Here is a 15,481-nt window from a genome sequence, read left to right as displayed (position 1 = left end):
TAGACATGAATGCACTAGGAGAATGAAATGCAGACAGCCCAGAAATAACCAGGAAATATTGCGCTATTGAAACATTGCTCTGTAACCTGCTGTTCTATATGAGTAAGAAATGAGAATGGGAAACACTAATTGGACTTCTCCCCATTTACTAAATAACATAGCATTAATTTCTATGTTTATCTGCAGTGTAAACAGATCAGGATTTTATATACACATTTCTCCATATAGAACGAAAGACCTTACAAATTTACATTGACCATTAACTTTCAGTTAGAAGGTTAAAATAAGAAAAACGGCCTACAGAAAAGAAAGTCCTATTTAATATGGAAAATACCCTGCAATTTAGAGTATATTGGGTTATTTGCTACTATTATAGAGCTTGCTTCCCTAAAATACTCTTAAATCATTTTGTAACACACTCCCAACCTTCCTCTTCTGATACAGCTTTAAATTAGAATCTCTGAACATAATTACTTAATGGTAAGAGAACTTAATTCCACTAGGACTTCAGGGAGTTTATGTTCACAGGAATGGGACCATAAAGAAGTATCTCTAGAAAAGATTTATGGGTTTTTCAATTTATTTTGCATAGAATCTGCTATACCACATAAAAGACAGCGTTTTGTGCAAAATGATAATGGAAAAAAGAAAGCCATGGTGGACCCCCTTGTTTGAAAGCATCTATTTTTGTGCATGTTATGAAATACAGAGCATATTTCATACTGGCACACAGAATGGGCTCTTTATGGTTGTGTGAACTCCCTTATCATTTCAGCAGCAGCAGTAACATAGCTGTCATTGTCTTAGGATATAAGAAAGGCAGGTCCACATGGACAAAGAGTCTGTATTTTATTAAAACAGGCAATCTATGAGAAAAAAAGCCCCAGGCTTACATTTAGCTGTGGAGTCAATAAAATGCTGATCAGGCCATTTCTGTCACTGTTTATCCTTACCACTTGCTCAGTACCTACAGTTCCCATTAGTTAAAAGGGGAATTTTGATTGTTTAGCTTCTACCTCCCAAATAACTGTGTCCTCTCTGGATGAGATGTATGGGAAAACAGTCCATTAAAATATTGGCTGTTGCAGGCAGACTGCTATAGAAGAACCAGTAGATTTGCTTTTGCAAAGCAACTTTTCAAAAAGCATCATATTCCATAAAATCATTCTCTTTTCTTAAGCTACAGAAGCAGCATAAAGGTTGAAATTTTCCATTATGATTGTTACCTGGGAAGTAGCACTGGTTCTAGACTCTGGGCTGCCACTGATGTCTAAATTTTCTTACAGTGTACACACGAATACCTGAAACACACACGCGCACAGTCAATTACTAGATCACTTTGGTAACACGTATTTCAACAGCTGCACGTATCCTACCTTTGCAGTGGCCCTGGCTCGGAATTCGGGGCAGCCATTAACAGTTATGGTTTCATGCATGTATTGATACACCTAAAATGTTCATGAAAATAAAATGAAATTAATTATAGGAGCAAAACAAGGACTTTATTTTAACCCAGACAGGAGAGCCCCTTTCCCTCAAAGAACTAACTTCCATTAATGCTTTATTCACACAATCGCATACTCAAGTGTCTGCTAAACCTGAGCAGGCTTAGGTTAACAGAGGATATCAATCTGTGTTTCTCACAATAATTTCCAAACTTAACTTTACATCTTCCAACACAACTCCCTTCCATTCTCTAGCAAGTAGTTTCCTAAAACCAGCTAAGTTCTAGGTTTTCAAAAATTCTTGTTTCCAGGCAACTGACTTGAATGCAAATTATGTGAATTGACCTGAGTAGTGTCTCAGCCTCCAACAATGACTTCTTTGGTCTCTGAACGTTCTTATGAACTAAAAGAGTTAGGAAACTGATGTTAAAAAAATATGTAAGCTGCTCAGCATGCAGAAGAAGAAAAATGCTGCTCAGCTGAAGAATGAAAGTAAAAATAGCTCTGGAGAAAGGTGACAGTGCTACCTTCCATCAACCATAACTAGGAATGTGAAAAGGGTTGACAGTCTGGTAGGTCAGGTCAGACACGGTCAATGAGTAAGATTATCCTTTAAAAAGAAATTGTACATACACATAAATTACATAAAATCACAATGCCAATATATATAACTTTCTGTATTTTTTTTTTCTGGTATATACTTTCAGCCCGACTTTCCCTGGTCTTAACTCTCCATTTCAAACATCTCCAGTAAAGAGAAAGGAAAAGGCTTTGTCTTACATTGCCTTTGTTCTCTAGATGTGTCACACTCTCAGAGAAAAAATAACAACCAAAGCCTTGATACTAGCCAGTTATTTTGAAAGCAAACTTAAAAAATAAAAATATTTATATATAACATACAGAGAGGGTTTTGGAAGACAAAGGTGAATGCAAACAAACCAAACCTTTCCTTTAACTTTCTTATAAAACCAATAAACTTTAAATAAAAGTTGCTATATGCAAGTTGCTACTGATTTACTGTGGGCATTTTCTCGACCTAATTCATCAGAAATTTTGTCATTTTATATGTTCTGTGTCTCAGGCTGCACTTCACATCAGAGAGAACCTTTGCAGGTAAAGTATGTTAGCTTTTACAGCAATCTCCTTAGGTTCCTTGAGGAGTGCAGATTCAGATGTACTTTCAAAAATAAATTTATCTTTCTCTCATTTGCTGATGCTTTAACAGAAGTGTCAAAACTTTACTCTTTGGTAATGTAAATGTTACTTTGGTGAACTACTTAACTGACCTACAAACAATGGCTTTTCCCATTGATAGACAAATGTTCCCCATTCCCTGTCCTTATGAGTTGTTATGCAGTACCATAAGGATGCATCTCTCCCCACCAAGCCTGTTAATATGAAACTTAACACACTGACAAGCATATGCTGCAAACAACTAAACAGAGTAAGATTTGTGTCTCATTTCTGATTTCAGTGGACAGACATACTGTTAGTCAAGCACTCTTAAGCAGCAAAATGTTTGGGGATGACTTATCCCCAAACCTTTTTTCTTGGGGTATCATACATAAAGAAAAGGCAAGAAAGGAGGTAACAAATGTGATACGTTTCAGAGATCTAAAATATGACAAACACTTCCACAATACAGCAAAAGATTCTTTGTCTTGACTACTGTCAGTGCATATGTCATTCTAGAACTGAATTCAAAAAAGCCTGGGCCAATGAAGAAAACTGAGACAAGGGGATCATGCTGAAAATCTTCCTGCTTTCTCCATTTGAAATGAAATCTTGCTTCTGTTGAGAATATAGACACTGAGCACAGCAGAAACCAGGATTTTGCCCTTACTCGTAAACATTTGGGAAAAGAAAGCTCATTTATAGTCTCTAAAGGATTTCTGGTTACTTCTGTTTTAGTACTGCATGGGTTGAGCCTACATACTCAGCATTATACTACACTGATGAGTTCAGTGTTTATTGTGTTATGCTGTAGGACTTATTATTACATAAGAAGAATTACTACATTATATAAGAAGAATAATTGTGTGTAATTGCAGTAATGAGTCATTAAACACTTTTTTCTTCAAAACCTTAAGTGTACTGAACCACTAATAATGCTGTATTTTCTTCAGGTTCCACTTCATCTTAGAATGTGACAGCAGATCCTACATACTGTTTTGCTTGCACAGCTTTAAATGCTATGGCTTGCTAAAATGTCTAAAGACATATATTTGAATATTGAACTATTATGACATTAAATTGCTTCAAAAACAGGTCACAGTATTTCATATGAAGGAACAGTTACTAAAAAGTTCTTTAAAATATTCATGACTAAGCTCGATAATCACAAAGGAGAGCTGATAATGATACATTCATTTCACTGTTGGTTAGGTTTGAAGTCATATAACTTCCTGTTGACTGCATCCTACCAGTATCTAGCTGGTAGACTTTTTAATATCCAGTATCCTGGTAACTAATTTGTATACTGGTGAAAGAACAGACTCACAAGTGTGTGATTAACTTAGTAAAATAAAAAATAATCCAGCAGCTCAAAAACTTCTGGAAAAATATGATCAACAGTGTCATATAATCCTTTGGTAATCTGTAAATTCTCAATGCTAACAGATTTAAAATGCTGTTCTGCAAGGAGTTATTAGTGATCAGGGTATCTATACCACAGTTCTTACAGAAAAAGAGTCCTGCAGTCAGATCTCACTGTCTATAAGCAACAGATGCAACCAGTCTTGAATATTTGCTTGAGGCATTTGTAAATCTAATTATCCTATTTGACTGTTAAATTATCCTGAATGTAATTTGAGTTTAAGAATGATAAAACATTTACACCCACATAACTTTCTTATTACTGAGTCAGTTTGACAACCAAACACAGATTAATCGTACCTGCTCCACCAAGCCCCTTAAACTCCTTGTAGGGTTCACATCTAATCAGGGCTCATTCTTGCAGGGCACCGAAGTCCATAAACAAACGTTGTTTGTTCTCCTGTAGCCACACTAAGCCCTTTATCTATGCTGCTCTCAGCACCACCTTAGCCATGACTTTAGCACAACAAATCCATTCTGCTCCCTCTTCTATGTACACAGAAGACATAAACTGAAAATCTCTTTGTTCTCAGACTGAGTAAGTTGGTATTTAAATCCTCCTGGTATGAAATATAGCTTCTTGTTGAATCCACTGTACGTGACAAGTAATTGAAATGGATTTAAAAAAATCTCTTTCAGCTCCTGCTATTACCTGTACATCTGATTATACATATAAAAATTCTCCTGAATCCAACGATGTCATCCTTAAGCTGCCTGTATAAGCTCTACTGTAGCTTTCTTACACAAAATATCAGTCAGTATAGAAGAAGACAAAGATTTTAATTTAAAGCATTTGAAAATCTCCCCTGTAGGATATTTACTAAAGAAGTATTGTAAAACAGTGATCTTTGTTGTCTCTGATAGATGAATCATTTTGAAAGACATAATTGGATAGTTTGATTGAGCTGAAGAAAGAAAATTAACATATTACAGAATCACAGACTGATTGAGAATAGCAGTGACTCTGGAGGTCATCTCATTCAACTGCCTTGCTCAAGCAGGGCCACCTAGAGCCAGTTGCCCAGTACAGTAACTAGATGGTTATTATATGTTACTAACCTGAAAAAGAGCATATCTATTTTTGTATGTACAGCTGTATATTTTTTGAGTAAGACTATATGGGTGTTTAGTAATATTATTTACTGACAGACTCCATAAAAGCCTGATGGTCTAGTGCCTAGGGAAAAGAGCTTCCACAATTAATTAGTAATAGAAATTAAATTACAGGTGAAATGTCAATGATTCAAGACACAAACCTGGAAGGTAAATGGTAATGTTTCAGATCATTTCTACCCCCCAGTGATTTCTACCAAAACTGTGAGTGTCTGTGTGCTGAATGTTCATTGGGTAAAGGCGTGCTGCAGGCAGGGGTTTGTTCGCACAGATCTCATTTGTGCTGTGGAGCAAGACGTACTCGGCTTTGTTTTCTCTTTCCTGTGGAGCACAGAATACAACACTCCCACCAAGCAATACTCCTGAAAGCATGAATACAGATCTCAGACTTTTTTCAGCTTCTGCAGGTAGTCTCCTCAGACATAACCTGAAGTTATTCTCCCACACTACTCAAAGATTACAAAAAGAGTGCAGGAGGTAAATTACAGCTAGAAAATTTGAACTTGGACGCGAATCCTCCTTGTACTGTGTCAGCTCTCGCAGGCACAGAGAAATGCACATTTTATTACCTCTCCCAGCAGGAGCTGTAGTGAGTCAGATGCAGCAAGTATTATTGTTATGATGATGGGCCTCACCCCCATGCATTCAGCTGGGAGGCAAAGCAGCTGGTTTAAGATTACTGGAGCACAGGAAAGGGAACAGCCTTACAGGTACTTTAGGAGCTAGCTTCTTACCAAAAATCACTCCACACAGACTCATAACAAAGCAGCAGGTTATTTAGGGCTTGGCTGTTTAAGTCAACACAAAGCCGTAGAAGGTCCAGGAAAAACAGTGCACTTAGCAACCTGTTTTATAAAGGTGTCTAGAAGTAGTATTTCTGTTTACAACCTGAATGATGCAGCATCTTTTCTGATGAATTCTCTAAGACAGAATCTAATTAAACAATTTTATTCCATTAACTTCCGTAAGTGGTATTTAGTGATTCATCCCCTGATGAAATGTGTAATTCTAAGTACAACTGTACCTACAATAATGATGCTCAAATTCAGAACAAGCTGATCTGAACACCAGAAGGGCAGAGGTATGAGGCAGAAGTCATTTTACAGCAATGAACAGGTGCTCAGAAACCCCCCATAAACAGAGAGTACACTGCAATTCAGACCTGTGATGTAGCAAGCCCAGATACAGTTTTCTGAAATTTTTAAGTGGGGAAGTAACCTTTTTCAAAAATGTTAGGGATTTCTTAGCATGAGATCATACATGTAAGTAGTAATAGTCAGCTGTGTTTCCACAGTGCCTGCAGTATGATAATAATAAAAAGACATAAAATGATTCCTTCAAGAAGCCACAACCTAAGTAAGTGACTAAAGTAAATCACAGGTAAGTAGGTAAAAGGGTGAAATGAAGAAAAAAACCTGCAAAAAGACCAATAAATGACATTTAAAACACATACTGCCATCATCTGGGTTTAGCTCCTTTGCCGTATTTTTTGTTGCTTCAAGTGCAGGAAAGAATTGTATCTCTATTTTTGGAAGAAGACCTTCAAGGAAGGGAAGACAAGAGCCTGACAGACAGTACAGAAGGGAAAGTTAGCATGAGAATAACCAGAGCAAGGAGGACATAATTGGTTTCACTGAGCGTCTGTAGTCATGTCAATGGAACAGTGTACATGTGTGCATCCTTGCAGAACTGATGCTGAGCTATAAAAGGGAGATTGTTATCTACTTACACCTCAGTACTATGCATCTGCCATCAAGCAGCTGAATCCATGTCTTCCTAATTGCCTTCGTATGTTGGAGTGGATGATAAATATTTTTCCCGTCTAAGACGTCAAGCAAAAAGAAGTATCCTAATCAGTCTTTTACCATAGTGAGAAGGGTAGAAGATGCTTTATTCAGCATAGTTACTGGCCTCTCTTCTCCCCTCTTCTCCAAATCTGGAGCTCACTTCCAGGACTTCAGTCTCCTTCTGCTCAGAGACCCCCATTTCATTTCACTCAATGCATGAACCAGTCCTTGGGGCAGGCCAGAAGAATGCCCAGTCTTGTGACCGGGAGAAGTTACAGAGTGAAGGTGCACTGGAGAGCTGCAGACCTCTCCACAGGGGTGCCTGTGAATCCCTTGTTTCTGAGAGAAAATACCACCTGAAGCACATATTGATTGTGTCTCTCCCACTCTACTTTGTTTTCATAATTTTTGACTCTTTCACATGCTGTTTGGCATTTTTCCTTACGCATAACCTCTTGTCTACATTTTCCACTCTTAATCCAACAAATTTATGTCTGTGGAAAGGAATGCATTGGTTTGTATGCCTGGACAAACTCCCCTTGAGCTGTGCTTCAGCACTCAATTCAGATCAAGCTTGACCACATCAGGGAGCAAGACTTAAATGCTACAAAGGTTAGAAGAGATTGTGGTAACCTCTTGTACAACATAAACCATGGAATCTTACCTGGTAGTATTTTACACCAATTGCCCTTTTTGCTTGAACTACAAACTTTTCAGAACTCAAGAGTTTTCAAAATCTCTGCCCCTTCTCGTACGTTTTCTGAGATTTCAAACAGTATTTGCTTTTCTATAAAATTACTTACAAAACATATCTAATTATCCATCTAAGATGACACCTGAACAGATGATGACATAAAAATAAAAGCAAACGTCAAACAGAACTAAAAGTGTGTATATTAGCAGCAAGGAGGTATGCAGCTGACCCAACCACATTTCCTCTTTCATAATTCTTTCTTAATTCCTCTTTTGTAGTGACTTTTTAAATCTGAAATCTTACTCAAACTCAAAACCAAAGCAGAGGAGCACTTCCATTCAGCCATAAACCTGTGGTAACTCAATGAAAGTGGAAAATATCTAGCGACAGTGTGTTAAGTTTTGTATCTCTTGAATATCAGATGGAACTTCTGGTTTTGTGCCTATGCTCTGCTTCTTAAAAAATCATCTCTTGTGATAATCATGCTTGGGAAAGCACATTTACATCTTTAAGAGCATGTTTTCTCCAGAAATAGATACAGAGCTATAGCCTCTTGCTACGATACCATACTAAACACTGTTCTACACCACAGTCTAGAACAGTAGTTCCATTTGGTAGTTGAAAGCAGGCTGATTTTCTCTCCTATCAATCTAGTTGACTCAAAATTATTAACATTGTGTTAATAACCACTTTTATCTTAGGTAGTTAATTTAAAAAATTGGGGAAGAGACTATTCTGAGTGACTAAAAAGAAAGAGGATTTGCTAACTGTCTAAAGAGCAGTGCTTGTGAGGGACAGACCCCCACAAAACCACCGGCTGTGGGACAAGGCCACGGATGCGATGTGTACACACCACAACTTTTAATTTACAATAAACTTAGATTCTTCCTAAAGAAGATTGTTTGAGCAAATGAATCACAAAAGCCCATTTTGTTATAGGACTATGACAGGTGTTCGAGTAATGCCAACAGAAGCAGAATTAGGCAATCTTACACCCAAGATGACAGTGTATATTCTGTACATAATCCAGTCTGCCCCTGAGTGCAAGCTGATCAAAGTTCTTTAATCAACGTCAGCAGGACAAGTTGATAGGTACCTATGAGTACAGAGAGGCTGAAATGGCTGGAAAATTCCTTTGAGAGGAAGGCATGTGATACATTATTGTTCTTACTGGAAGCACCAACGTGTCTGTATTACGTAAGTTGTTGCTTGCAGCTACTGAATTTCGACAACTGAATTTAAAAAAGCTGCTTTGTGACAACTAGTCTGCATTAATGTGCTATTTATATCAGACAGAATGTGGTCATTCAAGGTTGCTGGCATTCTGAATATTTTTACATGATAAGCTCTCATTAGCCTTTGAGCAGTTACATGTTTGCATTGGAAAAACCACTGGTGTCTATTTTCAAAACAGAACTTTGCATCATTTTCACAACTGTTGCAGCAATCCCTTTCCATGAAGTAACACAGCATGGATACTGACACATGATGTCATAGGGATGCAAATCCATTAAAAAGCACAAACCTGGAAAGGAAATTCAGTCTTGTTTAACAACTTGAGGAGATGAGACAGTTTTTATTTCAGACCATGTGTAAGAAATTTTCTGAATGTTTGCTTTAGCATTTTCATTGAGGATATTTTATATAAATGTTTCCTTCTTTAGGGGATAGGGGTTATGGAGGAAACTAGGTCAGTTCTACCAAAGTGAAAAAACTGATCTGAATACTGATGCATTATTAAGCTGTCCTTAGGCAGTAGGAAAAAAACAGCATGGGCCTGTGACATTGTTAAAAACAAATTAAGGATAATCACTGCAAAGGTATAATATTTTAATTTAGGGTGAAATAAGGCTCAAGTTAAAGTGGAATTTTTCTTTTTTTTCTTTTTTTTTTGTATGTGTGTGGAAAATGGTGCTGTGCACTCTGCTCTGACAGTATCTGTGGTGGTGTCAGAAAGCTGACCCAAGTTTTGGTCCCTGAGCTCTTGCCATATGATGCTGAGTCTGTCCAAGAAACAACCCAACAGGGGTTACAGGCTGGGGCCAGAATTTCTTTCCTCCCTTATGTGTGAGCAGAAGTATGTAGCAGATGTACCCAAAAACTCATGCTGTCACATCCTCTGCACATATTGGGTGAGTCAATTGAAACACCCCTGGTGTTGCTGTTAGGACACACAAGACCCCTGTGTGCCCCCTCTTCCCTCCAATGTCAATTCTGTCTGGAGTCATCACTGACACTCTGAAGTCAGTAGGAAGTTGCTTAATATCCTTTTAAGAATAAAGAAAAATAGACTTTTATTTGCAAGTAAAAACTATTTCTATGAGGAACAAGAAAAATATAATTGGATCATTAGTTTATCTCCTATCTCTTGCACACTGTTCTATATTCTGCTCTAAGTCAATGGGAACTATGATCTGGCATCTTTAGTGTTACAGTGTTACAGAAACTGTATCCTTTGCAAATACTAAACCTTAGTAAAATACAGTCCTAAAAGTCTCTTCTGCTGTTTCTACTGCAATATACTGGGATAAAAAGAAACACCAACATGTGTGATTAGTAAATTCCCATAAAACCACTTGGAACTCACAGCCTATAATATACCGCTCTCTTAGACCTCACTGCCAGTTACTTTTGAGTTCAAAAATACACCAAGCATTAATAAACACTAATACCCTCCACTTCATCAGTATATGCTGTTGAGGCTGACATATTCAACAGCCATATTCCAAACTTTAACAGATTTGTCAAAACCTTGCCAAAATGAGCACCTGGATGAAACATGACATCATCACACAGGCTCATCTCAAATGTTCCTATCAAGCTGAGAAGGCAGGGGGAAGGAAGGAAACTACTGATGCTTCTTGTTTTAAATTTTTGTTTTAGCAACAAAAATTCAGATAAAATAGAGTTTTAAAAGAGTTTTACAATTCCTTTTCTTAAAACAATGGAGACTAAGCAGCATTTCTCAGGAGTCACATCAGTAACATCAGTTAAGTGGCAGCAGAGGGATACTGAGGTTCCATCAAGGCAAAAAAAATGGTACAGTGGCTTCCAACAATCTTTCACTTATATTAATATTACTTGGTAGTTAGCCTTGCTGCTGATTCCTCTCAAGAAGAAGAAGTAAGCTTGAGATGAACTGCAACAGAGGCTATTCTGTTTATTCTGAAGAGCTTTATATAATCCAATAGGATACTGCAATAATAAACTAAAATCATAAAGTGAGCAAACAAAAAAGATGCTGAGATGCACCACACAGGTTCCACTGGAGTCACCTTCCATAGCACATGCAGCTGCAGCTGTGTGCCAAAATGAAAACATCACCTGAGCACCACTCAGTTTTGGTAAATATGATACAGCTACCCAGATAAACTGTAAAAGACGTGTGATTGTTTTGAGTCTTGCAGGACTCCTGAAGCACTAAAGAATTTATTTATCTGTTGTAAAAGGCACAGTTACACAAGCAGAGTGTAAGTATAATTAGATTCATAGCCACTAGCCAACTCTAAAAAGTGATCTTTAATCAAAACCAGTGGGAGAAAGCATCCATTAAAGAGCCATGATGCAGTCTGGTCCCAGATTCTAGAGTATTTTATCTGTGAAATCTACGTATTTAGCTCCAGGCAGATAAAAAAAAACCAGGTGATAACAGCAGCTGTTTTAAATCTCCTGCAGTGAAGTCATGAAAGTGGTAGGAACTTAGTAATTGCACAGAGACTAAATAATGCCTTCTCTCAGATAAAGCCTGGGCAGCTTGGTAAATTCACATAATTGCCATTAATGAACGCCATCTGCTGAGTTACAAGGTAATAATTTCCAAAAGTTCTCATTCATGCCATCCAGGGCTTGCGAGCAACAGAGTAATGCTTCATTGTTTTTCAAAATTGGAGTAATTTCTGATTACATTCACCCTAAAAAATAGCATATATTTTAACACAGTTGGGTAATTAGAAAAAGAAAAAAAGTTCTGTGTGTACTGCTAACTTTTGCTTTTCTGCTGAACTTCCTCAATTCCTAATCCAGCATGGTGGCAACACAAAGAGCAGACAGCTCATCTTAAGAAATTGGATTTTTTTATTATCTAATAAACATACTTTACAAATCCTTCTTTCAACTCATCATTATGAGTACAGTACCTGCAACCAAGAGGCAGAAGGCTAAATTCTGTAAAACATGAATGAATACATTGCTACTGTGCCATACCATCATATTTGAGTCAAGCTAAGTAATGCTCTTTCCTCTCAGTGATGGAAATACTCATTTAATGGAAACTTTTTTTTTTTTTGTGGCTTTTCATCACTGGGACAGTGGAAATGAAAAAGGGATGGAAAGGTACAGTAGAAAATTCTTGCAAATGCTATAGAATTCAGGTAAACTGAACTGGTTTGGCTGACATTATAATCCACTCCAATATCTAAAAAAAAAAAAAGAAAAAATAACAAAACTTTACAATTAACATCCAGGAATAGAAATTTTATTGAAAAGTTGCAAATAAATCAATGCATAAACCTGCAAATTCTGAATTAAATTGGTGAATTTGCACAATTACACATTTGCTACAACATGAGTCCTATGACTAAACTAATGATGCAGTGATTCTGAATAAGCTGTCAGGAACACTAGAACAAGTTATAACAAGGTATCAGATTTGCCTAAGGAGAACTGCTTCCCAGCCAGTCTAATGAGGCATCATGCTAATACAACCATACTCTTTCTGTGACCTGAGGTAGAACACTGAGCTGATAAATCTCTGTCACTTTACTCCTATGTGTTGTCCTCTTGCCCTTTTGTTTACTAATTGCCTTATTAGTAAGTCCGGCGTATCACTTCTGCTCCGTCTGACCAACACTTGGGTTTGCACGGGCAAATGTGACAGCAGGGGATCTTCAGATGTCAGGCTTCCTACTGAGCTTTAATCACAGTTCTGTGCTGTGAATTATAGCTGTAAGTCTTCTCAATACATTTTTTTTCCAAGCTTGCATCTTGTAATTTAAAAACTTCAAACGCTGGGCTTGCCCTGTGGAGATGAGAGACTGACCAGAATTGTATTTCTCCTCCTGTAACAAATATGCAACTTCCAGCAAAAATAAAGCATTAAGATTTGGACTCGGGGGTTTACCTTGGTGCCAACTGGGAGAATTTGGCCTGCTGCACCTCCATTTTCATAAGGACTCATGAGGCAGAAAACAATGACTATCAGCTTTCAGAGACTAGGTCTGGGATGTGGAGTAACAGCATTATATTGCAAACTGAACAAATAAATTTTAGGTTTATTGCAGCACAATGAAAACAGGTATTTAAATGACTCCTACATTAAAATATTAATACTTGAATAAAAGAATAAAAGAGGATTTTTGCTTGAGTCCTGCTAATATCCAGATTGTTATACTCAGTAAAGCCCTGTAAAAATGGAGTACACAACCACACTAGGACATCTGAAGTGAATGAACATCTAAGGGTTCCAGCCAGCCTTCTGCTCTCACATATGGCATCACAGTATAGTGATAAGCACAGTACCATCAGATTCAGTTTTCACCACCCAGTGGCCTTCTTCTGGTCCCTAACATTTGCAAAGCCATGTATCAGGGTTAATAATGGAAGTGTGTGTGGGCAGCCCGAGGAAATGACCAGACCAAAAAAAACCATTGCACATCAGCAGCACTGGGATTCTGCGTGCTCAGATCACGAAGGCATGGAAATGAAACTAGTAATTAAAGGAAATCATTCCAAAATACTGACTAGGCTTGTGAAACTATCCTACCTAATATATAATGAAACTATGATTTTAATACTGTACAACATGAGCAAGTATATCTCTAAAGTAGCTAGGGAGCATCAGGAGCTCATGAAAAATATGTGTCAGTGTTCTGCCATTGCCATTTTTACGCCTCTAAGTCAAGAGGGGTCTCTAAATGTCCAGGATGCTCTGTTTATATTTTATAGCAAGGTTAAACAAGTTTTAAACTACTGACATAGGAACCGTTTTCAAAGACAACATGCTTTCCCAATGACTAATTTCATACAAGATGGACAAGATTAGAGTACTTTGTGTTGATTGCTCCTCCTTCATCAGTGACTGAATCCTACAGAACTGCTTTTCTGTGACAATGTGATATTTTGCTGGGAGTCATAACAATAAATAATAATGGTTACTTTTGAGTGTCTGGTTGCCACACCACTAATCTGATTCATTTTGGCATTGATTCACCACAGGTATTTCCTAGTCAGATCTTATTTCAAACAATATCCACACAGAAAAACTTAAGTTTTAACTTTGAAATGAAAATTGAGTAGCAAAGGCAAGCTGTGAGAAAAACTAAATACACCTGAATATTACATATTTAACACACAGAAATGGAAATCAGGGAATCAACCTGAAAGAAAACTTTGCTCACCAGGAGTTTGAAGCGTTTATTAAACTGTACTGTTATTCTCCTGGTTCTTGACCACCAATTATCAGATGTTAGCAGTAAATGAAATTCACATAGCTGCTAAGGCATGACACATCTTCTTGTTGATGATCCACGGTGTTTTGCTCAGCTTTTTATTCTATCATCTGTGCCCACAGGTCTTTAGGGTTTCTTGCCAGACCAGAAAATTACCTTATCTTACAGTTCTTACAACTTCCTTTTGCTGACTTATAACAATTAAGTAACTTTATCAATTAGGTTGTCTAGTTTTATGTTGCATATGAATGTATCTTCTCAGGAGCTCAATTATGCATTCACTTTCAAGGCACTTCATTTATTCCAGTAACCCCTTGGAAATCAGATGACTATAACACAGCAACAGCTTTAAATAAACAGCAAAAACATTTAGAAGGGTAAAGGACTTAATGGTATAATGGAAAAGATTTGTGCAAGTTTTATCAGATGACAAAGCTATAGAAGCCTAATTAATCTTCATGTAGCTAGGGAACTTTTAAAAGAAGTAATTTTAAAACAAAATTAAATATTTCTCCAGACTGACTTTCAGCGCGATCAGACTTTGGTTAACTTGTTTTCCGGTCTAGGGGTATTCAGGTGAAAAGGAAATACTGAGGCCATTATACACTTCAATTATTTCCATTATTTTCAGAGCTAATCCATATTCCTGCCTAGTGCCAGACAGAATATTTCAGTTGGTGGCACTTATATTTAGCTAAGTGAGAACCATTAATCACCATTTCCTAACATAGCATCCTTGAAAAATGCTAAAGTACTTCTATTTAAATTTCATTCACTCAGTCACTTTAAAAAAAACTATTTCTATGGAATAGTAGTGTAGGGATCTGAAACTTGATTTACTAAATAAATTCCCATAAATACAATTAATTAAAGCCATTAGATAGATTTCTACATATTAGATTGGAAAGTATGGCATCTAGTATCATAGCTCATACTTTTAAAGGCTAATGGGTCATGAAAGTAATCTCCTGCTTCTGTAGTTAAAGAATTCCTACTTGTAGAATGGACGAGACACATTTAGTACAGTGCATATTGCATTTCATCTTTGATCCTTTCACCTACCCTCAGCCCAACGCTGAGTTTCTCTGGGACTTATTTTAACAATCAAACTCACTGGACAGTTAATTTTCCATAATTTCTTGGACTAGAAAATGAAAATTTTTATTTTACAAAGTTCCTCCATTATGGTGCTTCTAGGACTAAAAAAAGTCAGCCTTAATCTCTTTTACTACATTTTCTGACGAAAGAAAATAAGGCTCAGATTTTGCATTATAGAATGAACACAGCACACTGCAGATCTGAATATCTGCATATATATAAAAAGCAGCCTCTTTCAGAATTTGCATACTAACACAAAGCCCATCTCCTCATCCCATTTTGATTACTCCTACCTACAGTTCA

At 37.1% G+C, this 15,481-nt stretch overlaps 1 protein-coding gene across 1 annotated transcript in view; it reads right to left on the bottom strand.

The window, feature by feature from the left end:
* Nucleotides 1-15,481, bottom strand: part of LIN7A (lin-7 homolog A, crumbs cell polarity complex component) — a 46,181-nt gene that overhangs the window by 9,296 nt on the left and 21,404 nt on the right. Inside the window, exon 3 of the mRNA XM_059846856.1 lies at nt 1,377-1,448. Within this exon, the coding sequence (XP_059702839.1) occupies nt 1,377-1,448 (72 nt within the window). The remainder of the gene's footprint in view (nt 1-1,376; nt 1,449-15,481) is intronic.

The sequence above is a fragment of the Haemorhous mexicanus genome, chromosome 5 (genome assembly GCF_027477595.1).
Source record: "Haemorhous mexicanus isolate bHaeMex1 chromosome 5, bHaeMex1.pri, whole genome shotgun sequence".
Taxonomy (NCBI): domain Eukaryota; kingdom Metazoa; phylum Chordata; class Aves; order Passeriformes; family Fringillidae; genus Haemorhous; species Haemorhous mexicanus.
This window is presented reverse-complemented; position numbering and strand designations above follow the sequence as displayed.